Genomic DNA, 27,269 nt, shown 5'->3' with positions numbered 1-27,269 from the left:
TTGCGCATAGCCCACAAGCGCCGGCAAACTGGCGCTCCCGACAGTCGGGGCCCATTTCCTGGTACTTTCCACAGTTCCGCCGACGTGGACGGAGAGCCCGAGAACCGATGCTGAGCAGCGGGCGTACACCGAACGGGTGGCGGCGCGACGGAACACCGCCCAGAATTGCCATAACATGAGGTTCGGCATGCGCGCCAAGTCGTCCCGGAAAGCCCGCACTGTAAACACCACAATTAAACTATTACTATCACATTGCACACGTTTTTTTGGTAGCTCCTTCAAAGTCGCTGCTCCACCCAAACAATGCCAATACGGAAATGAAGCGATTTCCGCGGGAAAAATGGATATGTTATCGATTCTTGATGGCAGGTGCCTCCCATCAATCTGGCAACGTCAAATTATAGCAAAGCTTAGCAGGGTTTCCCACCGTTAATAATAAATGTTATGAATACTTTTAGGCTTTTAAATCGGCAATCAAACTGATATTTTCGTTCAATTAGACATTTAAGTACGGTACGGAGAGGGTAAAACTGTTTTAGGGCGGGACCGTCAATTCAAATACCGAGAAAGAGCGAGAGGCCAATTACTTATTCTATTTTGCCCCCGCTGAGAATATACTAAAAGTATGGCGCCAGGAATGTCCTAACGCCAACCAAATTTCTAGTATTTTGCATTCACGTTGCAGCACCACTCTTTGGGGTGGCGCTCACGAAAAGCCGTTCTAAGCTATATGCCTCTCTCTCCTTCTCACTGCTTTAAAACAGTGTTGTAACATCGTACTTAACTGTGCTAAAAGTGTACAGTTTGCCATTTTTTAGTCTTCTTAAAACGGTCACATAGATCGCCGCTTAAAAATGTCGTCGCGAGGTGCGTCGCGTTGAAGAATTTTTTCCATCAATTATAATACGTGCACAATATCCAGCTCCGCACGGCCGCAATATTTTTGTCCTTACCTGTTATCAGTGTTTATCCATGTTTATTTAATTTTACCAACGAAGCGAAAGCAAATGTGATTAGTGCAAGCCCTTCATAAACATATGTTGTACGTAGGTGTGTCAGTGCCGAAGCAAAAATCGTTTATTATTAAGCCACCGCCGTCAGTGCGCAGCGGCAAGTAAATTTGTGCAAGTGTCTTAAAAAGAATTCAAATTTAAAAGCGGCAAATATTGTGATCATAATTGTGTTTATAAAAGGCCTGCCTGCACATTTCAACTACAAGTGTACATAAAAACTTTCGGTGAGTCAGCCACGCAAACTGTATGCAGACATTCTTGTTTTTCTATGGTAATTTCGTTTCTCCACACATATATAACAGTTCGTGGCCATATGCATGTGTGTATGTACATATGAATGGGCAAATGCCGGAGTAAAATGGCAAGTTGTGCGATCGGGGCCGTATAAAAATTAGGTCATTTCGCGTACTTAAATTCAGTTGGTTCAAGCTCACCTATGTAGCTGAATATATTGTATATTAGCTACACTGTAAAACACCGTTCTTTAATAATTGAATTACCTTTGTCAATTGTAATGCAAATGTTGAGTGCATGTACATCTATCACGCACACATACATATATAAGATACACCAACGCGATTTTGTTTTCATGTGCAACGCAGCGTAGCGAGTTCATTAACATGAAATGCATACATACATATTATTGTATGTATGTACGTATATACAAACAAATAATGGCCAGAGCTCGAAGCGAGAGTCGTACTTTTTATAGCAGTTATTTTTAAACTCTTGCAGTAGGAAATCAATATTTATTAGCGTTTTTATGCCCTTCTTCTTGATCAGCATCAACAGTACAGTCGTTCGTTTCTCCGTTTCTACGCAAACTAGTCTCTCAGTTTTTAAGCTATCTGAATCAAACTGTGCAGTTAGTCTTCTATATAATCTCACTAGCATATACATAAGTCGGAATAAGACGGATCAGAATGTAAGTAGGCATCACTTCAATGTTTTTCTAACATAAATATAAATATATCGATTTACAATCTGCTTCCTTTATTGTTTGTCTTTGTTTAACTTGTTAATCATAATTTTGTATATAACCCTAACGTGTCGGTTCTTTCAATCGCAACTGATTTTATGTATACTTTTGTTTTGTCTCCTCACTCGTTGTCACGCTCAGTTATTTATGTAGCGATGAAGGTATATCCAGTTACATAGAATTTTACATAGCTACACAGTTTGCCACGATACAACCGCCTACAAACGTTTCCCCCCGACGTCCATTAACAATCTCTCCACAACTCGTTTAGCAAGTCTTCAAGCCGCGAGTTCTTGTTGACTCTTAAAAAGTTTTCTATTTTTTTATATCAGAAAATAATGGCTTTTAAAAAGTCTTAATATTTAAATTTAAAATACTAAGGCTATTAAAAATTAAAGTTTTAAACTTATATTAATTTAAAGGTAAAGGTATTTAGAAACACTGCGTCATGATTTTAGCTTTATTGAACTTGGAATTGAACAAAAATGGTTAAATAACACTGACGAATGCAAGAAAAAATATTAATAATATTGATAAACTTTATTAATTTTTTATTTTGATTTATTTTCAGGCAAGAGGGCGCCAAATATAAGTAAAAGAGGTTCCACAAAAAATCGCAGGAACAATGTTAAAGTTTATACGAGGAAAGGGTCAACAGCCCACGGCGGAGAGACAACGCTTGCAGAAGGATCTATTCGCTTATCGCAAGGTAACTAAAATAGCCATTGAAGAGTAGTAGTCGCTTTTTCATCAGTTTTTTTTATAAACTACCTCATACTATCTCAATACCTTTTCAGACTAGCCACACCCAGTTGCCAGAAACTTTCTTTGAGTCTTATGTGGGGAATGCAGGCTGTTATCTCTGTAGGTTGAAGCACACACATCTGCTGCATTATTAGATAGTAGGCGTCCAAAAAAGACTCTTTTTAAATGACCGAACCAGTTGACATATTCAATTAAGGGGTCGACTATATTTAATTCAGTATTTTTTTTTGTTTCGGTAACATATGCTTACCGAGAGAAGAGGGAATGTTGAGACCATAAAATATTCAAGTACTGCAAATGATATTAGTGAACACCATTCGTCAGCTGCCGAGAACGGTCCTTAATATAGAAAAATTCTTGTTTAAGCTTTCAAAGCATTTTGCCTATGCCTCATATTATACTTTTGTAAATAACACTTCAACATATACGCGAGCTACCCCACCGACTATGTCTTCGAGTTCGTAGCGACGATAGTTTGAATGACATCATCCGCAGTTCTTTCCCAAAATTGTCCATTCACACGAATGTTTTTGAATTATCATAGCTGCCTGGCTTATAGTGACACTGAGGTTCAATTTTACTCCTAGTCAACAAATTTTGCCTTGGAATTTAGGCTATATTACATCTGAGTCCCTTCAAATTAAAAGCCTTCCGCTTTTTAAATTAGTCAGCAACATCGTGTAGCCTAGCACAAACGCATTAATCATCAAGCAAGCACACAAAGCAATCAGGGCAAATATAGTCGCCAGCCAGTGCAACGAAGGGAGTGTAGTTGATAAGATTAGCTTTATTTGCTTTTTGGGCCGGGTAAATGGTTAGTTTTCAGAAATACCACCATATCGTACGAAACGAAATATTTTGATTATGTATGTAGATAGCCGCAATAGAAACTGCTGATAAGATAAAAAAAAGAAAACTTACAAAGAACCGAGGTTAAAAATTGCAGCACCTGTAAGTGGGTCAAAACACCATGAACCAACTGCTACCTTCAGCTCTTTTACTATATTACTCAGATTACAGCGCATACGGCGTACAGCAAGCTCTAAAAAACCAAACGTGCTTTTCTATGTATATTGTCAAAATAATACAATTATTATAAAATAAGTTTAATGTGTTAAATTTTTGTTATTATTTTTCAGTATTTTTATATAAATCGAACTAAATTGGGAATTGGCATTGCTTTTCTAAAATGTGCGAAGAACCACAGCTATTCATGGTTCTGGAAGGGCCATGGCTAGATCGTCTCGTCTGTTGGTGCTGATGAGGAATATATGTACACTATAGGGTCGGCAATGTCTCCTTCACTCGTTGCAAACTTCTCACTAAAATTACAATACCCTGCAAGGGTATAATAAAAAATTGAATTGCTTCTTTGTCTTTTAACATAAATATAAATAATTTAAATTCTATATAAAAATTGATTATCGAGTTGCAACCTGAAAGGGTATTCAAACTTCGGCGTGGCAAATTGTGTTATTTGTTAAACCTATGATGCATTAGATAAGATAACAAATATTAATCGGAAAAGGTGAGCGGGACTTAAACCCCCCCGCACTTTACTTAAATATTTCAAAATCACACTTGTTAATTTGGTAATTTAATTATTTTTTCAGACTGCACAGCATGGCTTTCCTCACAAGCCATCTGCATTGGCATATGATCCTGTCGCAAAACTAATGGCGATTGGCACGCAAACAGGAGCTATAAAAGTCTTTGGCCAGCCCGGTGTAGAACTGTACGGACAGCACACGCTGGTGAGCAATTCTGCAGCAGAGCTCAATGTTCAGTTACTGGAATGGGTATACGGCACAGGTCGCATCCTTTCATTAACAGTAGCAAATCAACTAATACTGTGGGAGCCTGTTGGGACCACATTGGTGCCAATAAAAACACTGCCTTTCGACGGAAAGCTTAAAAAAGTATCTTCCCTTTGCTGTTCCTCAAATAAAGATGTGCTGTGGATTGGAACGGAAGGTGGCAACATCTACCAACTCGATCTGCATACCTTTACAATAAGAGAGAATGTAGTTTACCATGACGTTGTGTTGGAACAGGTGCCCCCCGCTTACAAATTAAATCCAGGTGCAATTGAGTCAATTCGCCAACTTCCAAATGAGCCGAATAAGCTGTTAATTGCCTACAACCGTGGCCTTTGTGTTTTGTGGGATTTCGAATCGTCTTCCGTTGAGCGAGCCTATATAGCCCCTGGACATGGTCAAAGCGTTGGACTTTCAGTCGATGTTGCTGGATCTGAATTCAGCTGGTATCATGCGGACGGTTCGTATGCAACCTGGAACATCGATACCGCTGAACCGCCGCAGAATGTTAACTATGTCCCCTACGGCCCAGATCCATGCAAGAGCATCAATCGTCTGTACAAGGGGAAGCGAGGGTAAATATACTTAGCAACCCCGAACGACAAATAAGATAACTAAAATTTAATGTTTTTCAGAAACAACGATGTTATTATTTTCTCCGGCGGCATGCCGCGCTCGGCGTATGGAGATCATAATTGCGTATCTGTACACGTGAGCGATGGACAAAAAGTGTGTCTTGACTTTACGTCTAAAGTTATTGACTTCTTTGTCACCTACAAAGATGATAGCGACGTTGCTGAAGTGTTGATTGTACTCCTCGAAGAGGAGTTCTGTGCCTACGACCTCACAGACTCTAATATTTCCGCCATCAAGGCGCCATACCTTCACTCAGTACACGCATCTGCAGTTACATGCAACTACTTGACATCCCAAGTCACTCAGAGTGTGTATGACCGTATTCTCAGAGCGGGCGATAAACAAGATATTGACTACAGCAATATTGACTGGCCAATCACCGGCGGTGTATTACAAGATAGTAATCCTCAATCTGATGAGGAGGACGAGGGTCCGGGGTATGAAATCCTTTTGACCGGCCATGAAGATGGCTCTGTTAAATTCTGGGATTGTACCGGAGTATTGCTTAAACCCATTTACAACTTTAAAACTGACATCATTTTTGGAAACGAGCATGAAAATAGGGATGATGCTGCTGCAGATATTAGTGTGGATCACCTTAGTGCTGAACAACTGGATGAGGGAGAGCCGCCATTTCGGAAATCCGGACTCTTTGATCCATACTCCGATGATCCTCGGTTGGCTGTAAAAAAAATAGCGCTCTGCCCACACACAGGACAGTTAATTGTTGGCGGTACAGCAGGCCAGATTGTTATTGCAGATTTCGACGACACTTCTGACGCAAGGGACTCTTTAAAATACAATTGCATGAATTTGGTCAGCGACCGCGATGGATTCGTATGGAAGGGTCATGATCAGCTAAACGTGCGGCCAAACCTTTTGGAAGAAGCCGCCAGTCCGCTAACTGAAAACGGCGTGAATATAACAGGAGTGCTCCAGGTCTTGCCGCCAGCCAGCATCACTTGCATGGCACTTGAAGCGAACTGGGGTCTTGTGTCCGGTGGAACTGCGCATGGACTAGTGCTGTTTGATTTTAAGAACTTTGTTCCTGTCTTTCACCGATGCACATTAAATCCAAACGATCTTACTGGCGCCGGTGAGCAATTGTCTCGTCGAAAGTCGTTTAAAAAATCACTGCGGGAGTCATTTAGGAAGCTTCGTAAGGGTCGATCAACACGAAACAATCCCACCAATCAAGTGCCAACAACTGTAAGTATCCTTATTCAAGAAGGATGCCTAATCCCGTAAAGCCTTATTTAGATTTTCCGCCCTAAGGATTTTTGTAGGGTGTCTCATGGTAATTTTTTTGTTATTTTAATTTGTGCTTGCAGCTAGAAGCGCGGCCTATTGAGCGGCAAATTGAGGCACGCAATACTGACGACGGTCTGGGTTCGATGGTGCGGTGTTTGTTATTCGCGAAAACTTATGTTACTAACGGTAAGTACGCTATTTATGTTGAATTTCCACCCAGCCTCCATTTATTGTATACAATGTACGTGCCACTTATTAATTGCATTAAACAAACTCCGGTCTTTTCTACAAATAAAATCGTTTGCCCGTTATTTGTTGCAAATATTTAATTTTAAGGGGTAGTATGTAAATGGTTTGCAAACGATTCCAGCTTAAAAATTTCCGGACCCAGGTTTTAGTTATTTTTATGATGTGTAAATAATGAATACTTTGATATAACAAATTGTTTATTTACATCCATTCCAGTCAACATAACGTCGCCTACTTTGTGGTCAGCAACCAATTCCAGTACAGTGTCTGTGTTTCTTTTGCACTTGCCGCCAGCTCAGACCGCCGCGACTTCGGTTCCGCCGGCAAGCGGGAATGCTTCTCCACAGACTCCACGTCGCATTTCTGCACAGCTTGCCAAAGAGATTCAACTGAAACATCGTGCGCCTGTGGTAGGAATTTCCATTTTCGATCAGACAGGCTGCCCTGTAGATCAGTTAAACGCCGGAGAAAACGGAACACCTCCATATCGCCTTCTTATTGCTTCCGAAGAGCAATTTAAAGTATTTTCACTACCGCAATTAAAGCCGATTAATAAGTATAAGCTAACCGCCCACGAAGGGGCTCGCATTCGACGCATTCACTTTGGATCATTTTATTGCCCCATATCGCCGGAGTTGTTGCAAAGTCTTCACGCTAACAGCCCCACCAAGTCCACACGATCACATGGCGATGGAGATGGTCCTGTGAATATCAGTGGAAGGTCCGGTGCTGGGCGTAGAGAGATGTACCACGAAATGGCTTTGATTTGTTTGACCAACATGGGCGATATTATGGTTTTGTCAGTGCCTGAGCTAAAAAGACAACTTAATGCGGCCGCCGTGCGACGTGAAGATATCAAGCAAGTTGAACTTTAATTAACTATGAATAACAAAGTGAATTACTTGTAACGTATTTTTTTTTCTTAGTGGGATTTCGTCACTTTGTTTTACCAATGATGGTGAAGCTCTATACATGATGTCTTCTTCTGAGCTGCAGCGTATTGCTCTAGCAACGTCCAAAGTCGTACAACCAACTGGCATTGTTGAAGTTGAGCCCTTGGAGACCGAAGGTTCAGCACTGCAATCGAATGACGGGGAAGAGAGTGATAAGGAAACGGACGCCAATAATGAGGTGGTTAATAATGCCGAAATCAAGGAGCTGCCGGTGGCTACGCAACGCTCGAAGACAGTTGAGGTTAGCGTAGACCGGAATAGCCTTCATCTAACCAATGGAGTCAGCAATAGCAACTCACCCAACCGTGCCAACGAGACCATCACTAGCTCCATAGGTGACATTACCGTTGACTCTGTGCGTGACCATTTAAACACTACGACAACCACATTGTGTTCCACAACTACAGAGGAGACTGTGGGTAAGTAAACCACGTAAACCTTAGCAAGTAGCGTTCACTTCAGTGTGTTGTCTTGTAAAACAATCGTTAAGTTCGCATACTTTTCTGTTTTTGTATTACTCCATATCGGTCATCAGTTCGGTTCTAAATTCAACAATTCAAATTCTTAATGTTTTATTTACCTCTTGATTTTAGATATGCGCCGCAACCGACAATAAAAACAGTTTAATATTCCTTGTATTAATACAGTCGCACCTTTTACCCAGAGTTTTGCATGCATCTTATATTTATTCTGCTGTTTTATTATTATTCATGATGATATCCATATATAAATATAGGTCGCTTATCAGTGCTTAGCACGCAAACCAACCAAGCCACTACCACCGTGAACATGAATGACATTCCGGATATTAATATACCCAACCTAATGGACTTAAAATCAAAAAGGTGATTATATCTATTACGCTATATTTTTGATGTGAATTTAACCAACGTTTGAAAATAAAACGCTACTTTGTAGTTTTTTATTTTTAATGCTCTTAAACTTCTAGAGGAATTCTGCTATAAATTTATTTGTATTACTCTTCCTGTTAAAGAGTAAAAAATGCGAACCCTAAATAAATTCCATTAACCTTTATTCTTTACCCAACAGCAACACTTCGGAAACGAGCACTAGTTCAGTGGTAATAAAATCAGTTATCACCAGCATATCACATGAAAAGACAAACGGAGAAAGCGAGACAAGAACGACAAGGACGACAACGCACGAAGAAAGTGAATTTTAATATTAAACTTTATAGTTTACCTATCATCAAAACAGGATGAGGTCAAAATAATATAAAATGAAGGAGACCCACAATTTAAATTCATTTATAAGCATAAGATATGATATATTTTGATATGGATTTTATGAACATTGTTTTGTATTCAATAACTTTCCTAAAAGCTTTTTGCCATGGGCTTGATTTTCTATTATTCTGACCCCAACCATATTGCAAGCTTTTGCATATGTGTTTTACATATGTACATATTGACTTTTAAAATACAAGATCACCATGGCAATTATCAGTCCACAGCAACTATTGCATTTTTAAAACATTTTTTAACTATATTGCAAGTTATTATACAATTTAAACTTATATTTGAGCATTTATTGTACCCCTGACAATTCGTTCGCTTTTACAAGTATTAAATGGAATTTACTTCTTTTTTAAGTATTATTATTTTAAAGACAAAGTTAAAAAATGAGAGCGATTGCATTTCGACCATTGATTATTACATTACAAGCCCAATAAAACCGCCAATTTTAGCTAAATAATAATCAAAAAAATAAATTTTTTTCTAAACGACTGGACGGATTTTGATTAAACATCTACCAAAATACTTCGCAAGGCCATGCCGTTAGTTGGACCAATCTTTTTTTTTAATATTTAATTCAAAAACTTAATATTTTTAAATTTAGTATTTTTTATCATGGCTCCGTTCGTTGGTTCAGAAATTGGTTCTGTGCTGGTTCACATCTAGTTCCATTGGACCAAGCTGTTTTTGAATATTTAATTCATGTAGCTAATATTTTTAAATCCAGTATATTTTAGTTTAGGTTCCGTTTTCTGGTTCTGTGCAGGTTCACATCTAGTTCCATGGTTCCATAACGGGCATGGCGGCAACTGTGAGGAACCAGATGTGAACCTCCGGAGAACCAGTCGCTGAACCAGACAACGTTAACAGTAGCAACACAAAATATTTAGCTATAAACCGCTGCTGTATTTGGCTTGTAAAAAATAATATAAAAATTACAATGGTTCCATGGTACCATGACAAACGTGCCGTGATCTACGATGAACCAGATGTGAACCTGCAGAGAACCAGTGGCTGAAACAGACAACGTTAACAGTAGCAACACAAAATTTTTAGCTATAATCCGCTAATGTATTTGGCTTGTAAAAAAAAACAAAATTACATTGGATCCATGATACCATGACGAACGAGCCGTGATCTACGATGAACCAGATGTGAACCTGCAGAGAACCAGTGGCTGAAACAGACAACGTTAACAGTAGCAACACAAAATTTTTAGCTATAATCCGCTAATGTATTTGGCTTGTAAAAAAAAACAAAATTACATTGGATCCATGATACCATGACGAACGAGCCGTGATCTACGACGAACCAGATGTGAACTTGCAGAGAACCAGTGGCTGAACCAGACAACGTAATCAGTAGCAACACAAAATATTTAGCTATCAAACGCTGTTGTATTTGGCTTGTAAATATTAATCATTTTTGAAACACGTACCAAAATGTTAAGAAAGCCCATATCGTTAATAAAGCATATACCATTTTGAACATATAATTAAACAAATTGGTAAAATTTTCCGTTACTAACGGTTCAGTTTTCTGGTTCAGCGAACCAGTGGCTGGACAAGACAACGTAAACAGTAGAAACAAAATATTTAGCTTTCAAACGCTGTTGTATTTGGATTGTAAAAAAAAACAATTACATTGGTTCCATAACGAACGAGCCGTGATCTACGACGAACCAGATATGAACCTGCAGAGAACCAGTGGCTGAATGAGACAACGTTAACAGTAGCAACACAAAATATTTAGCTATAAACCGCTGTTGTATTTGGCTTGTAAAAAATAATCGAAAAATTACATTGGTTCCATGGTTCCATAACGAACGAGCCGTGATCCACGACTAACCAGATGTGAACCTGCAGAGAACCAGTGGCTGATCGAGACAACGTTAACAGTAGCAACACAAAATATTTAGCTATAATCCGCTAATGTATTTGGCTTGTAAAATAAACAAAATTACATTGGTTCCATGGTTCCATAACGAACGCGCCGTAATCCACGTCTAACCAGATGTGAACCTGCAATGAACCAGTGGCTGAACGAGACAACGTTAACAGTAGAAACACAAAATATTTACCTATAATCCTCTGTTGTATTTGGCTTGTAAAAAATAATCGAAAAATTACATTGGTTCCATAACGAACGAGCCGTGATCTACGACGAACCAGATGTGTACCTGCAGAGAACCAGTGGCCGAAACATACAACGTTAACAGCAGCAACACAAAATATTTAGCTATAATCCGCTGTTGTATTTGGCTTGTAAAAAATAATAGAAAAATTACATTGGTTCCATGGTTCCATAACGAACGAGCCGTGATCTACGACGAACCGGATTTGAACCTGCAGAGAACCAGTGGGTGAACCAGACAACGTATACAGCAGCAACACAAAATATTTAGCTATAATCCGCTAATGTATTTGGCTTGTAAAATAAACAAAATTACATTGGTTCCATGGTTCCATAACGAACGCGCCGTAATCCACGTCTAACCAGATGTGAACCTGCAATGAACCAGTGGCTGAACGAGACAACGTTAACAGTAGAAACACAAAATATTTAGCTATAATCCTCTGTTGTATTTGGCTTGTAAAAAATAATCGCAAAATTACATTGGTTCCATAACGAACGAGCCGTGATCCACGACTAACCAGATGTGTACCTGCAGAGAACCAGTGGCTGAACGAGACGACGTTAACAGTAGCAACACAAAATATTTAGCTATAATCCGCTGTTGTATTTGGCTTGTAAAAAATAATAGAAAAATTACATTGGTTCCATGGTTCCATAACGAACGAGCCGTGATCTACGACGAACCGGATTTGAACCTGCAGAGAACCAGTGGGTGAACCAGACAACGTATACAGCAGCAACACAAAATATTTAGTTATAAACCGCTGTTGTATTTGGCTTGTAAAAAATAATCGAAAAATTACATTGGTTCCATAACGAACGAGCCGTGATCTACAACGAACCAGATGTGAACCTGCAGAGAACTAGTGGCCGAAACAGACAACGTTAACAGCAGCAACACAAAATATTTAGCTATAAACCGCTGTTGTATTTGGCTTGTAAAAAATAATCGAAAAATTACATTGGTTCCATGGTTCCATAACGAACGAGCTGTGATCCACGACTAACCAGATGTGTACCTGCCGTGAACCAGTGGCTGAACGAGACAACGTTAACAGTAGCAACACAAAATATTTAGCTATAAACCGCTGCTGTATTTGGCTTGTAAAAAATAATCGAAAAATTACATTGGTTCCATAACGAACGAGCCGTGATCTACGACGAACCAGATGTGAAGCTGCAGAGAACCAGTGGCTGAACGAGACAACGTTAACAGTAGCAACACATAATATTTAGCTATAAACCGCTGTTGTATTTGGCTTGTAAAAAATAATCGAAAAATTACATTGGTTCCATGGTTCCATAACGAACGAGCCGTGATCCACGACTAACCAGATGTGTACCTGCAGTGAACCAGTAGCTGAACGAGACAACGTTAACAGTAGCAACACAAAATATTTAGCTATAAACCGCTGTTGTATTTGGCTTGTAAAAAATAATCGAAAAATTACATTGGTTCCATGGTTCCATAACGAACGAGCCCTGATCCACGATGAACCAGATATGAACCAGCAGAGAACAAGTGGCTGAACCAGACAACGTTAACAGTAGCAACACAAAATATTTAGTTATAAACCGCTGTTGTATTTGGCTTGTAAAAAAAAAAATTACATTGGTTCCATGGTTCCATAACGAACGAGCCGTGATCCACGACTAACCAGATATGAACCTGCAGAGAACCAGTGGCTGAACGAGACAACGTTAACAGTAGCAACACAAAATATTTAGCTATAAACCGCTGTTGTATTTGGCTTGTAAAAAATAATCGAAAAATTACATTGGTTCCATGGTTCCATAACGAACGAGCCCTGATCCACGATGAACCAGATATGAACCAGCAGAGAACAAGTGGCTGAACCAGACAACGTTAACAGTAGCAACACAAAATATTTAGTTATAAACCGCTGTTGTATTTGGCTTGTAAAAAATAATAGAAAAATTACATTGGTTCCATAACATACAAGCCGTGATCTACGAAGAACCAGATGTGAACCTGCAGAGAACCAGTGGCTGAACGAGACAACGTTAACAGTAGCAACACATAATATTTAGCTATAAACCGCTGTTGTATTTGGCTTTTAAAAAATAATCGAAAAATTACATTGGTTCCATGGTTCCATAACGAACGAGCCGTGATCCACGACTAACCAGATGTGTACCTGCAGAGAACCAGTGGCTGAACGAGACAACGTTAACAGTAGCAACACAAAATATTTAGCTATAATCCGCTGTTGTATTTGGCTTGTAAAAAATAATAGAAAAATTACATTGGTTCCATAACATACAAGCCGTGATCTACGAAGAACCAGATGTGAAGCTGCAGAGAACCAGTGGCTGAACGAGACGACGTTAACAGTAGCAACACAAAATATTTAGCTATAAACCGCTGTTGTATTTGGCTTTTAAAAAATAATCGAAAAATTACATTGGTTCCATGGTTCCATAACGAACGAGCCGTGATCCACGACTAACCAGATGTGTACCTGCAGAGAACCAGTGGCTGAACGAGACAACGTTAACAGTAGCAACACAAAATATTTAGCTATAATCCGCTGTTGTATTTGGCTTGTAAAAAATAATAGAAAAATTACATTGGTTCCATAACATACAAGCCGTGATCTACGAAGAACCAGATGTGAAGCTGCAGAGAACCAGTGGCTGAACGAGACGACGTTAACAGTAGCAACACAAAATATTTAGCTATAAACCGCTGTTGTATTTGGCTTGTATAAAATAATAGAAAAATTACATTGGATCCATGATACCATGACGAACGAGCCGTGATCTACGACGAACCAGATGTGAACTTGCAGAGAACCAGTGGCTGAACCAGACAACGTAATCAGTAGCAACACAAAATATTTAGCTATCAAACGCTGTTGTATTTGGCTTGTAAATATTAATCATTTTTGAAACACGTACCAAAATGTTAAGAAAGCCCATATCGTTAATAAAGCATATACCATTTTGAACATATAATTAAACAAATTGGTAAAATTTTCCGTTACTAACGGTTCAGTTTTCTGGTTCAGCGAACCAGTGGCTGGACAAGACAACGTAAACAGTAGAAACAAAATATTTAGCTTTCAAACGCTGTTGTATTTGGATTGTAAAAAAAAACAATTACATTGGTTCCATAATGAACGAGCCGTGATCTACGATGAACCGGATTTGAACCTGCAGAGAACCAGTGGCCGAAACAGACAACGTTAACAGCAGCAACACAAAATATTTAGCTATAAACCGCTGTTGTATTTGGCTTGTAAAAAATAATCGAAAAATTACATTGGTTCCATGGTTCCATAACGAACGAGCTGTGAGCCACGACTAACCAGATGTGTACCTGCAGAGAACCAGTGGCTGAACGAGACAACGTTAACAGTAGCAACACAAAATATTTAGCTATAAACCGCTGCTGTATTTGGCTTGTAAAAAATAATCGAAAAATTACATTGGTTCCATAACGAACGAGCCGTGATCTACGACGAACCAGATGTGAAGCTGCAGAGAACCAGTGGCTGAACGAGACAACGTTAACAGTAGCAACACATAATATTTAGCTATAAACCGCTGTTGTATTTGGCTTGTAAAAAATAATAGAAAAAGTACATTGGTTCCATGGTTCCATAACGAACGAACCGTGATCCACGACTAACCAGATGTGTACCTGCAGAGAACCAGTGGCTGAACGAGACAACGTTAACAGTAGCAACACAAAATATTTAGCTATAAACCGCTGTTGTATTTGGCTTGTAAAAAATAATCGAAAAATTACATTGGTTCCATAACGAACGAGCCGTGATCTACGACGAACCAGATGTGAAGCTGCAGAGAACCAGTGGCTGAACGAGACGACGTTAACAGTAGCAACACAAAATATTTAGCTTTCAAACGCTGTTGTATTTGGATTGTAAAAAAAAAACAATTACATTGGTTCCATAACGAACGAGACGTGATCTACGACGAACCAGATATGAACCTGCAGAGAACCAGTGGCTGAACGAGACAACGTTAACAGTAGCAACACAAAATATTTAGCTATAAACCGCTGTTGTATTTGGCTTGTAAAAAATAACTGAAAAATTACATTGGTTCCATGGTTCCATAACGAACGAGCCGTGATCCACGACTAACCAGATGTGTACCTGCAGTGAACCAGTAGCTGAACGAGACAACGTTAACAGTAGCAACACAAAATATTTAGCTATAAACCGCTGTTGTATTTGGCTTGTAAAAAATAATCGAAAAATTACATTGGTTCCATAACGAACGAGCCGTGATCTACGACGAACCAGATGTGAAGCTGCAGAGAACCAGTGGCTGAACGAGACGACGTTAACAGTAGCAACACAAAATATTTAGCTATAAACCGCTGTTGTATTTGGCTTGTAAAAAATAATAGAAAAATTACATTGGTTCCATGGTTCCATAACGAACGAGCCGTGATCTACGACGAACCGGATATGAACCTGCAGAGAACCAGTGGGTGAACCAGACAACGTATACAGCAGCAACACAAAATATTTAGTTATAAACCGCTGTTGTATTTGGCTTGTAAAAAAAAAAAATTACATTGGTTCCATGGTTCCATAACGAACGAGCCGTGATCTACGACGAACCAGATGTGTACCTGCAGTGAACCAGTAGCTGAACGAGACAACGTTAACATTAGCAACACAAAATATTTAGCTATAAACCGCTGTTGTATTTGGCTTGTAAAAAATAATCGAAAAATTACATTGGTTCCATAAGGAACGAGCCGTGATCTACGACGAACCAGATGTGAAGCTGCAGAGAACCAGTGGCTGAACGAGACAACTTTAACAGTAGCAACACATAATATTTAGCTATAAACCGCTGTTGTATTTGGCTTGTAAAAAATAATAGAAAAAGTACATTGGTTCCATGGTTCCATAACGAACGAACCGTGATCCACGACCAACCAGATGTGTACCTGCAGTGAACCAGTAGCTGAACGAGACAACGTTAACATTAGCAACACAAAATATTTAGCTATAAACCGCTGTTGTATTTGTCTTGTAAAAAATAATCGAAAAATTACTTTGGTTCCATAACGAACGAGACGTGATCTACGACGAACCAGATGTGAAGCTGCAGAGAACTAGTGGCTGAACTAGACGACGTTAACAGTAGCAACACAAAATATTTAGCTTTCAAACGCTGTTGTATTTGGATTGTAAAAAAAAACAATTACATTGGTTCCATAACGAACGAGCCGTGATCTACGACGAACCAGATGTGTACCTGCAGAGAACCAGTGGCTGAACGAGACAACGTTAACAGTAGCAACACAAAATATATAGCTATAAACCGCTGTTGTATTTTGTTTTTATATATTAATCTTTTTTGAAACACATTCCAAAATGTTAAGAGAGTTCATATCGTTAATAAAGCATATAAAATTTTGAACATATAACTCATCAAATTGGTAAAATTTTCCCTTGCTAATGTTTCAGTTTTCTGGTTCAGCGAACCAGTGGTTGAACCAGACAATGTAAACAGTAGCAACTTAAAATATTTAGCTATAAACCGCTGTTGTATTTGGCTTGTAAAAAATAATCGAAAAATTACATTGGTTCCATGGTTCCATGATGAACGAGCCGCGATCTATGGCGAACCATGTGTGAACCTGCAGAGAACCAGTGGCTGAACCAGACAACGTAAACAGTAGCTATATTTATAATCAAAAATTACGAAAAATCAATTTTTTTCTGAACGACTGAACGGACTTTTTTGAAACACATACCAAAATGTTAAGAAAGCCCATGACGTTAATAAAGCATACCGTTTTTGCACATCTAATTCATCAAATTGGTAATTGTTTCCGTTGCTAATGGTTCCGTTTTCTGGTTCCTGTCGTTAATACAGCATCATTTTTTTTGAACATTTAATTCATCAAATTGGTAAAATCTTCCGTTGCTAACGGTTCAGTTTTCTGGCTTAGCGAACCAGTGGATGAATCAGAAAACGTAAACAGTAGTGACGCAAAATATTTAGCTTTAAGCCGCGGTTTCATTTGGCTTGAAAATAATAATAAACGAAATATTTCATTGGTTCCATGGTTCCGTGACGAAGGTGCCGTGATCTACGACGAACCAGATGTGAAACTACAGAGAACCAGTGGCTGAACCAAACAACGTAAACACTAGCCACTTAAAATATTTACCTATAAACAGCGGTTTTATTTGGCGTGTAAATAATATTAATCATAATAAACGGATTTCGGTAAAACACATAACAAAAGACCTAGAGGAGCCATTTCGATAATTGGACATATATTTTTTCGAACAGTTGCAGAAAATAAAAATATTTCCAGTTGCTAATGGTTACTTTGTGTGGTTCGGGGACTGGATAACGCGTTTTTAACACTATCCGATTTGGTATTATTTGTTGCTGGTGTGACCGATTGTCGGCGCGCTTCTGAGTTTTGAGTCGACGCCATATCGATACCAGCACCAATGTATTGTCTATATATTACTATCGATATGTCGATGATTTGTCTTTTAAAACATAACGTCACGGCGGAAATCGGAGCGAAAGGAAATAAAGAAAACAAAAAATATCAATAACGGCGCTCATCCCCTTTTTTGTTTAACTGTATTAATGTTTTGTTTAAATTATTGCAGCGACGCCAGCAGAGCAGAAGCAGCGGAATACCAGGGGCAGCAACAGCGGCAGAAAACAATATGTGTGAAAGCGAGACGACCGGAATGTGTGTGGTAATCTCTTTTTTGTGGTTTTTTGACTGAATCAATGTTTTATCTGTGTTATTGCAGCGACGCCAGCAGAAAAGCAGAGGCAGCGACAAGATCAGCAGAGAAACAGGGATGGCAACAGCAGCTGCAAAAAAAATACGCGTGAAAGCGGGACGACCGGTATGTGTATGGTTATCTCTTTTTTGTTGTTTTTTTTTTTACATTGAATCAATGTTTTATTTGTATTATTGCAGCGACGCCAGCAGAAAAGCAGAGGCAGGGGCAAGATCAGCAGAGAAACAAAGATGGCAACAGCAGCTGCAAAAAGAATACGCGTGAAAGCAGGACGACCGGTATGTTTCTGGTTATCTTTTTTTTGTAGTATTCTAACTGAATAAATGTTTAATATGTATTGCAGCGACGCCAGTAGACAAACAGAGGCAGTGGCAAGATCAGCAGAAAAACAGGGACAGCAACAGCGGCTCCAAAAAGAACATGCGTGAAAGCGAGACGACCGGTATGTGTGTGGTTATCTCTTTTTTGTTGTTTTTTTTAAAATGAATCAATGTCTTATTTGTATTATTGCAGCGACGCCAGCAGAAAAGCAGAGGCAGCGGCAAGATCAGCAGAGAAACAGGGACAAAAACAGCGACTGCAATAATAATATGTGAAAAAGCGAGACGACCGATATGTCCTTTAATCGCTTTTCAGTGGTGTCTTTAACTAAAGCAATGTTTTATTTGTATTGTTGCAGCGACGCCAGTAGAGCAGCAGTAAAAACGGCCAGATAAGCAGTGAATAAGTGGCAAAAGCAGCTGCAGCATAAGGAATATGCGTGGAAGAGAGACGTCCGGTAGGTGTGCGATAATCTCTTTTGCGGTTCCTTTAACTAAATCGATATTTTATTTGAACTATTGCAGCGACTCCGGCAGAGCAAAAAGGACAGCATAAGCAGCAGGGCAGAGCAGAGGCAGCAGCAAATCAAATAAATATTATATTACCACAAACAAAAATATTTTAATATGATTCCACTCATTATCCGTTATACTTAAACTTATTTAATATTTAAATTTAAATTACGCGCGAAAGCGAAAGGGGTGGCAAGGTTAGCGCGAGATCAAAAGGTTGGCAACGCCATATGCTCCAGTATTTGGAGTTGCCAGACTCGGATTTAGTTAAGTTCTCACCCTTTGTGTACCAATCTTGGCGATATCGCCATATTAAATTTTAGTATTTATTTATTGGTATTTTACACGCTATTTCAAAGCAAGCACACTGAAAAGAATGGTGCCAATGTTATTAAAGCGACGCCATCGTCGCAGATGGAGCTGCGGCATTAAAAGCAGAGCAGCAAAGGCAGCAGAAGCGGCAGAAAGAACAATATGCGTGAAAACGAGACGACTGGTATGTGCGCGGCTATCTCTTTTTTGTTGTTCAACTAATTCAATATTTTATGTGTATTGCAGGTACGTCAGCAGAGCAGCGGCAGGAACAGCAAAACAACAGGGTCAGTAGCAGCGGCAGGAAAAAGAATATGGGTGTAAGCGGGACGACAGGTATTTGTGCGATCATCACTTTTTTGTGGTTTGTTTTATTAAGCCGATGCTTTATTTGTATTGCAGCGACGCTAGCAGAGCAGCAAGAGCATCGGATAAGACGGCAAAACAACAGAGGCAGCATCAGCGGCATTAAAAATTATATGCATAAAAGCGAGACGACCGGTATGTGTGCAATCATTGTGTTTTTTTTAGCTACGCTGTTTTTAAATGTATTGCAGCGACGCCAGCAGAGCAGCAAGAGCTGCGGCTGGAGCAGAATAGTAATAAAAGAGCAGCAGAGGCAGCAAAAAATATATGCGTGAAAGCGAGACGACCGGTAAGTGCGCGATCATTTCTTTTTTGTGGTTTTCTTGGAAAATCATTGTTCTTTTAATTATTGCAGTGACGCCATCATACAAGCGTTACGAAGAGAAGAAAAACAAAGGCAGCAGCAGCAAAAATGATATACGTGTAAGGGGGACGATTGTCAGATTTGTTTATCACTTTTTTGTTGCTTGTTTGACTACATCAAACTTTTATTTTTATTATTGCAGTGACGCCAGCCGAACATCAGCACCACCGGCGGCAGCAGCAGAGGAACATGGCAGCAGATTTCAGACGCTAGTTCGGCGCGACCGCACGCCATTAAGATCAATATAAAAGTGACGAGGAAATTGATTTAAGGGAATCTGCGTCAATGCCAAAGGTTAGTGGCAACGAATTTGTGTGCGGAACAGCTCGAGACGCAAGTGGAAGCCTTGTTTACGTTTCCCTTTGTGTATTAGCCGCTAGAAAATGCAGCCACGTGTAATTGGAGTGAATGAGAGAAATATATGTTTTGATTTCTTTGTTCCCCGTCTTTCTTTGCATTTGTGGACGCATATTTGCACTACTCTTGCTTTTATATTGTTTTTGTTTTAGAAATTACTGTTCAAGGTTCCGTTACAATCATTGTTTGCTCTTGCGCCTTATTTGGTGGCATTTAAAAGCTAGAGAGGCACATGGGGAGAATATGATACGCAGTTATTTATATTTGAAAGCCTACTGCCGTTGTCTACATCAATGTTTAGCTATTTAAAAACTAAAAAAGGCCAATTGGTGGAAACTGGTACTCAAAACGATGGCAAAACCTAGTAAAGCTTAAACTATGTAAACATATATTAATTTTTAGCATATATTTAAATTATTTTTTATACCGATTTTAGTCATTTTTAAAACTTGTTTTTGGACGATTTATTATAACTTTTTGATAACTTTCCGACTATTAATCTATACCATTTCGAAAGCAATTTTTTGATAACTTTTAGACCACTTTCCGATAACATTCCGATAACACTTTTTCGATAACTTTTAGACCACTTTCCGATAACATTCCGATAACACTTTTTCGATAACTTTTAGACCACTTTCCGATAACATTCCGATAACACTTTTTCGATAACTTTTAGACCACTTTCCGATAACATTCCGATAACACTTTTTCAATAACTTTTAGACCACTTTCCGATAACATTCCGATAACACTTTTTCGATAACTTTTAGACCACTTTCCGATAACATTCCGATAACACTTTTTCGATAACTTTTAGACCACTTTCCGATAACATTCCGATAACACTTTTTCGATAACTTTTAGACCACTTTCCGATAACATTCCGATAACACTTTTTCGATAACTTTTAGACCACTTTCCGATAACATTCCGATAACACTTTTTCGATAACTTTTAGACCACTTTCCGATAACATTCCGATAACACTTTTTCGATAACTTTTAGACCACTTTCCGATAACATTCCGATAACACTTTTTCGATAACTTTTAGACCACTTTCCGATAACATTCCGATAACACTTTTTCGATAACTTTTAGACCACTTTCCGATAACATTCCGATAACACTTTTTCGATAACTTTTAGACCACTTTCCGATAACATTCCGATAACACTTTTTCGATAACTTTTAGACCACTTTCCGATAACATTCCGATAACACTTTTTCGATAACTTTTAGACCACTTTCCGATAACATTCCGATAACACTTTTTCGATAACTTTTAGACCACTTTCCGATAACATTCCGATAACACTTTTTCGATAACTTTTAGACCACTTTCCGATAACATTCCGATAACACTTTTTCGATAACTTTTAGACCACTTTCCGATAACATTCCGATAACACTTTTTCGATAACTTTTAGACCACTTTCCGATAACATTCCGATAACACTTTTTCGATAACTTTTAGACCACTTTCCGATAACATTCCGATAACACTTTTTCGATAACTTTTAGACCACTTTCCGATAACATTCCGATAACACTTTTTCGATAACTTTTAGACCACTTTCCGATAACATTCCGATAACACTTTTTCGATAACTTTTAGACCACTTTCCGATAACATTCCGATAACACTTTTTCGATAACTTTTAGACCACTTTCCGATAACATTCCGATAACACTTTTTCAATAACTTTTAGACCACTTTCCGATAACATTCCGATAACACTTTTTCGATAACTTTTAGACCACTTTCCGATAACATTCCGATAACACTTTTTCGATAACTTTTAGACCACTTTCCGATAACATTCCGATAACACTTTTTCGATAACTTTTAGACCACTTTCCGATAACATTCCGATAACACTTTTTCGATAACTTTTAGACCACTTTCCGATAACATTCCGATAACACTTTTTCGATAACTTTTAGACCACTTTCCGATAACATTCCGATAACACTTTTTCGATAACTTTTAGACCACTTTCCGATAACATTCCGATAACACTTTTTCGATAACTTTTAGACCACTTTCCGATAACATTCCGATAACACTTTTTCGATAACTTTTAGACCACTTTCCGATAACATTCCGATAACACTTTTTCGATAACTTTTAGACCACTTTCCGATAACATTCCGATAACACTTTTTCGATAACTTTTAGACCACTTTCCGATAACATTCCGATAACACTTTTTCGATAACTTTTAGACCACTTTCCGATAACATTCCGATAACACTTTTTCGATAACTTTTAGACCACTTTCCGATAACATTCCGATAACACTTTTTCGATAACTTTTAGACCACTTTCCGATAACATTCCGATAACACTTTTTCGATAACTTTTAGACCACTTTCCGATAACATTCCGATAACACTTTTTCGATAACTTTTAGACCACTTTCCGATAACATTCCGATAACACTTTTTCGATAACTTTTAGACCACTTTCCGATAACATTCCGATAACACTTTTTCGATAACTTTTAGACCACTTTCCGATAACATTCCGATAACACTTTTTCGATAACTTTTAGACCACTTTCCGATAACATTCCGATAACACTTTTTCAATAACTTTTAGACCACTTTCCGATAACATTCCGATAACACTTTTTCGATAACTTTTAGACCACTTTCCGATAACATTCCGATAACACTTTTTCGATAACTTTTAGACCACTTTCCGATAACATTCCGATAACACTTTTTCGATAACTTTTAGACCACTTTCCGATAACATTCCGATAACACTTTTTCGATAACTTTTAGACCACTTTCCGATAACATTCCGATAACACTTTTTCGATAACTTTTAGACCACTTTCCGATAACATTCCGATAACACTTTTTCGATAACTTTTAGACCACTTTCCGATAACATTCCGATAACACTTTTTCGATAACTTTTAGACCACTTTCCGATAACATTCCGATAACACTTTTTCGATAACTTTTAGACCACTTTCCGATAACATTCCGATAACACTTTTTCGATAACTTTTAGACCACTTTCCGATAACATTCCGATAACACTTTTTCGATAACTTTTAGACCACTTTCCGATAACATTCCGATAACACTTTTTCGATAACTTTTAGACCACTTTCCGATAACATTCCGATAACACTTTTTCGATAACTTTTAGACCACTTTCCGATAACATTCCGATAACACTTTTTCGATAACTTTTAGACCACTTTCCGATAACATTCCGATAACACTTTTTCGATAACTTTTAGACCACTTTCCGATAACATTCCGATAACACTTTTTCGATAACTTTTAGACCACTTTCCGATAACATTCCGATAACACTTTTTCGATAACTTTTAGACCACTTTCCGATAACATTCCGATAACACTTTTTCGATAACTTTTAGACCACTTTCCGATAACATTCCGATAACACTTTTTCGATAACTTTTAGACCACTTTCCGATAACATTCCGATAACACTTTTTCGATAACTTTTAGACCACTTTCCGATAACATTCCGATAACACTTTTTCGATAACTTTTAGACCACTTTCCGATAACATTCCGATAACACTTTTTCGATAACTTTTAGACCACTTTCCGATAACATTCCGATAACACTTTTTCGATAACTTTTAGACCACTTTCCGATAACATTCCGATAACACTTTTTCGATAACTTTTAGACCACTTTCCGATAACATTCCGATAACACTTTTTCGATAACTTTTAGACCACTTTCCGATAACATTCCGATAACACTTTTTCGATAACTTTTAGACCACTTTCCGATAACATTCCGATAACACTTTTTCGATAACTTTTAGACCACTTTCCGATAACATTCCGATAACACTTTTTCGATAACTTTTAGACCACTTTCCGATAACATTCCGATAACACTTTTTCGATAACTTTTAGACCACTTTCCGATAACATTCCGATAACACTTTTTCGATAACTTTTAGACCACTTTCCGATAACATTCCGATAACACTTTTTCGATAACTTTTAGACCACTTTCCGATAACATTCCGATAACACTTTTTCGATAACTTTTAGACCACTTTCCGATAACATTCCGATAACACTTTTTCGATAACTTTTAGACCACTTTCCGATAACATTCCGATAACACTTTTTCGATAACTTTTATACCACTTTCCGATAACATTCCGATAACACTTTTTCGATAACTTTTAGACCACTTTCCGATAACATTCCGATAACACTTTTTCGATAACTTTTAGACCACTTTCCGATAACATTCCGATAACACTTTTTCGATAACTTTTAGACCACTTTCCGATAACATTCCGATAACACTTTTTCGATAACTTTTAGACCACTTTCCGATAACATTCCGATAACACTTTTTCGATAACTTTTAGACCACTTTCCGATAACATTCCGATAACACTTTTTCGATAACTTTTAGACCACTTTCCGATAACATTCCGATAACACTTTTTCGATAACTTTTAGACCACTTTCCGATAACATTCCGATAACACTTTTTCGATAACTTTTAGACCACTTTCCGATAACATTCCGATAACACTTTTTCGATAACTTTTAGACCACTTTCCGATAACATTCCGATAACACTTTTTCGATAACTTTTAGACCACTTTCCGATAACATTCCGATAACACTTTTTCGATAACTTTTAGACCACTTTCCGATAACATTCCGATAACACTTTTTCGATAACTTTTAGACCACTTTCCGATAACATTCCGATAACACTTTTTCGATAACTTTTAGACCACTTTCCGATAACATTCCGATAACACTTTTTCAATAACTTTTAGACCACTTTCCGATAACATTCCGATAACACTTTTTCGATAACTTTTAGACCACTTTCCGATAACATTCCGATAACACTTTTTCGATAACTTTTAGACCACTTTCCGATAACATTCCGATAACACTTTTTCGATAACTTTTAGACCACTTTCCGATAACATTCCGATAACACTTTTTCGATAACTTTTAGACCACTTTCCGATAACATTCCGATAACACTTTTTCGATAACTTTTAGACCACTTTCCGATAACATTCCGATAACACTTTTTCGATAACTTTTAGACCACTTTCCGATAACATTCCGATAACACTTTTTCGATAACTTTTAGACCACTTTCCGATAACATTCCGATAACACTTTTTCGATAACTTTTAGACCACTTTCCGATAACATTCCGATAACACTTTTTCGATAACTTTTAGACCACTTTCCGATAACATTCCGATAACACTTTTTCGATAACTTTTAGACCACTTTCCGATAACATTCCGATAACACTTTTTCGATAACTTTTAGACCACTTTCCGATAACATTCCGATAACACTTTTTCGATAACTTTTAGACCACTTTCCGATAACATTCCGATAACACTTTTTCGATAACTTTTAGACCACTTTCCGATAACATTCCGATAACACTTTTTCGATAACTTTTAGACCACTTTCCGATAACATTCCGATAACACTTTTTCGATAACTTTTAGACCACTTTCCGATAACATTCCGATAACACTTTTTCGATAACTTTTAGACCACTTTCCGATAACATTCCGATAACACTTTTTCGATAACTTTTAGACCACTTTCCGATAACATTCCGATAACACTTTTTCGATAACTTTTAGACCACTTTCCGATAACATTCCGATAACACTTTTTCGATAACTTTTAGACCACTTTCCGATAACATTCCGATAACACTTTTTCGATAACTTTTAGACCACTTTCCGATAACATTCCGATAACACTTTTTCGATAACTTTTAGACCACTTTCCGATAACATTCCGATAACACTTTTTCGATAACTTTTAGACCACTTTCCGATAACATTCCGATAACACTTTTTCGATAACTTTTAGACCACTTTCCGATAACATTCCGATAACACTTTTTCGATAACTTTTAGACCACTTTCCGATAACATTCCGATAACACTTTTTCGATAACTTTTAGACCACTTTCCGATAACATTCCGATAACACTTTTTCGATAACTTTTAGACCACTTTCCGATAACATTCCGATAACACTTTTTCGATAACTTTTAGACCACTTTCCGATAACATTCCGATAACACTTTTTCGATAACTTTTAGACCACTTTCCGATAACATTCCGATAACACTTTTTCGATAACTTTTAGACCACTTTCCGATAACATTCCGATAACACTTTTTCGATAACTTTTAGACCACTTTCCGATAACATTCCGATAACACTTTTTCGATAACTTTTAGACCACTTTCCGATAACATTCCGATAACACTTTTTCGATAACTTTTAGACCACTTTCCGATAACATTCCGATAACACTTTTTCGATAACTTTTAGACCACTTTCCGATAACATTCCGATAACACTTTTTCGATAACTTTTAGACCACTTTCCGATAACATTCCGATAACACTTTTTCGATAACTTTTAGACCACTTTCCGATAACATTCCGATAACACTTTTTCGATAACTTTTAGACCACTTTCCGATAACATTCCGATAACACTTTTTCGATAACTTTTAGACCACTTTCCGATAACATTCCGATAACACTTTTTCGATAACTTTTAGACCACTTTCCGATAACATTCCGATAACACTTTTTCGATAACTTTTAGACCACTTTCCGATAACATCTCCGATAACTGTTTCAGGCTCCTCCAGGACCATTCCGTAACATGTCCCCATAACAGTTTTTCGATAACTTTTCATCAGCGCCTCCAGAAACATTTCATGACACTTTTCAGAAAAATTTTTACAACATATGGCTTCAGTACTATGAATGGAGTCAAGGAGATGCAAACAACATGACCATGTATACAAAAGGTATGACATAGCAAGAAGTTTCACCACTCATCCACACACACACACTCAAATTATCCATGCCACCACTTTGCTTTTCAATCACTATATTTATTATACTTATACATCATTTTTCGAAAATCGATGAGTTTCAATCATTTTAATTTATCTATTATAGTAATACCCATTATTTTTCCTACTTTCTTGTGTTAATAAAATATCTAAAAAAATATATTTGAAAAACTTGTATATCCCCCTTGTTGACCAGTGCGATCGCCTTTCTTGCTTTGATTATTTGATTGTGTGTGTTTGTGCGTGCGTTTGCACCCATTGTTGTTGACATCATTGTCATAAAGTAG

The 27,269-nt window shown here is 37.9% G+C and overlaps 2 protein-coding genes and 1 long non-coding RNA gene across 6 annotated transcripts; all 3 read left to right on the top strand.

The window, feature by feature from the left end:
• The first annotated feature begins 677 nt into the window (after positions 1–677).
• l(2)gl (LLGL domain-containing protein l(2)gl) lies at positions 678–9,395 on the top strand. Of its 2 annotated transcripts, none has more exons than XM_020945134.2 (9): positions 678–1,237; positions 2,564–2,701; positions 4,371–5,149; positions 5,210–6,419; positions 6,542–6,647; positions 6,927–7,569; positions 7,637–8,082; positions 8,400–8,508; positions 8,714–9,395. In XM_020945134.2, the coding sequence occupies exons 2-9, from the start codon at positions 2,618–2,620 to the stop codon at positions 8,844–8,846; spliced, it is 3,510 nt and encodes a 1,169-aa protein (XP_020800793.2). In that variant the 5' UTR covers positions 678–1,237; positions 2,564–2,617; the 3' UTR covers positions 8,847–9,395. The 2 variants fall into 2 exon arrangements, 1 of the variants encoding a protein (XP_020800793.2); XR_015271100.1 differs by having other exon boundaries at positions 695–1,237; positions 8,257–8,508.
• Positions 2,712–3,871, top strand: LOC147643961 (uncharacterized). Its single transcript, XR_015271105.1, has 2 exons — positions 2,712–3,708; positions 3,771–3,871. It is a non-coding gene; the product is annotated as an uncharacterized LOC147643961 (long non-coding RNA).
• Positions 9,396–17,219: 7,824 nt separating the features above from the next.
• LOC110178152 (uncharacterized) lies at positions 17,220–20,168 on the top strand. 3 transcript variants are annotated; one of them, XM_086830380.1, is made up of 12 exons: positions 17,220–17,301; positions 17,703–17,795; positions 17,853–17,951; positions 18,026–18,124; positions 18,190–18,288; positions 18,360–18,624; positions 18,692–19,175; positions 19,238–19,327; positions 19,394–19,492; positions 19,549–19,646; positions 19,713–19,780; positions 19,864–20,168. In XM_086830380.1, the coding sequence occupies exons 2-5, from the start codon at positions 17,763–17,765 to the stop codon at positions 18,199–18,201; spliced, it is 243 nt and encodes an 80-aa protein (XP_086686506.1). In that variant the 5' UTR covers positions 17,220–17,301; positions 17,703–17,762; the 3' UTR covers positions 18,202–18,288; positions 18,360–18,624; positions 18,692–19,175; positions 19,238–19,327; positions 19,394–19,492; positions 19,549–19,646; positions 19,713–19,780; positions 19,864–20,168. The 3 variants fall into 2 exon arrangements, with proteins under 3 accessions (XP_086686506.1, XP_086686504.1, XP_086686505.1); XM_086830378.1 differs by lacking the exon at positions 17,220–17,301 and having other exon boundaries at positions 17,496–17,788.
• Positions 20,169–27,269: the final 7,101 nt, after the last annotated feature.

This window comes from Drosophila serrata, unplaced genomic scaffold, assembly GCF_035046125.1.
Source record: "Drosophila serrata isolate PLE 108 unplaced genomic scaffold, ASM3504612v1 contig_240, whole genome shotgun sequence".
Taxonomy (NCBI): Eukaryota; Metazoa; Arthropoda; class Insecta; order Diptera; family Drosophilidae; genus Drosophila; species Drosophila serrata.
Note: the sequence above shows the minus strand (reverse complement) of the source record. Positions and strands in the feature narration are given on the sequence as shown.

Bases quoted from the DNA above. Each gene is read 5' to 3' on its own strand.
- LOC110178152 (XM_086830378.1), top strand. From the start codon at position 17,680: ATGTTTTGTTTAAATTATTGCAGCGACGCCAGCAGAGCAGAAGCAGCG. The intron at 17,789-17,852 runs GTGTGTGGTAAT...GTGTTATTGCAG, and splicing joins GAAAGCGAGACGACCGGAAT to CGACGCCAGCAGAAAAGCAG. The intron at 18,125-18,189 runs GTATGTTTCTGG...TATGTATTGCAG, and splicing joins GCGTGAAAGCAGGACGACCG to CGACGCCAGTAGACAAACAG.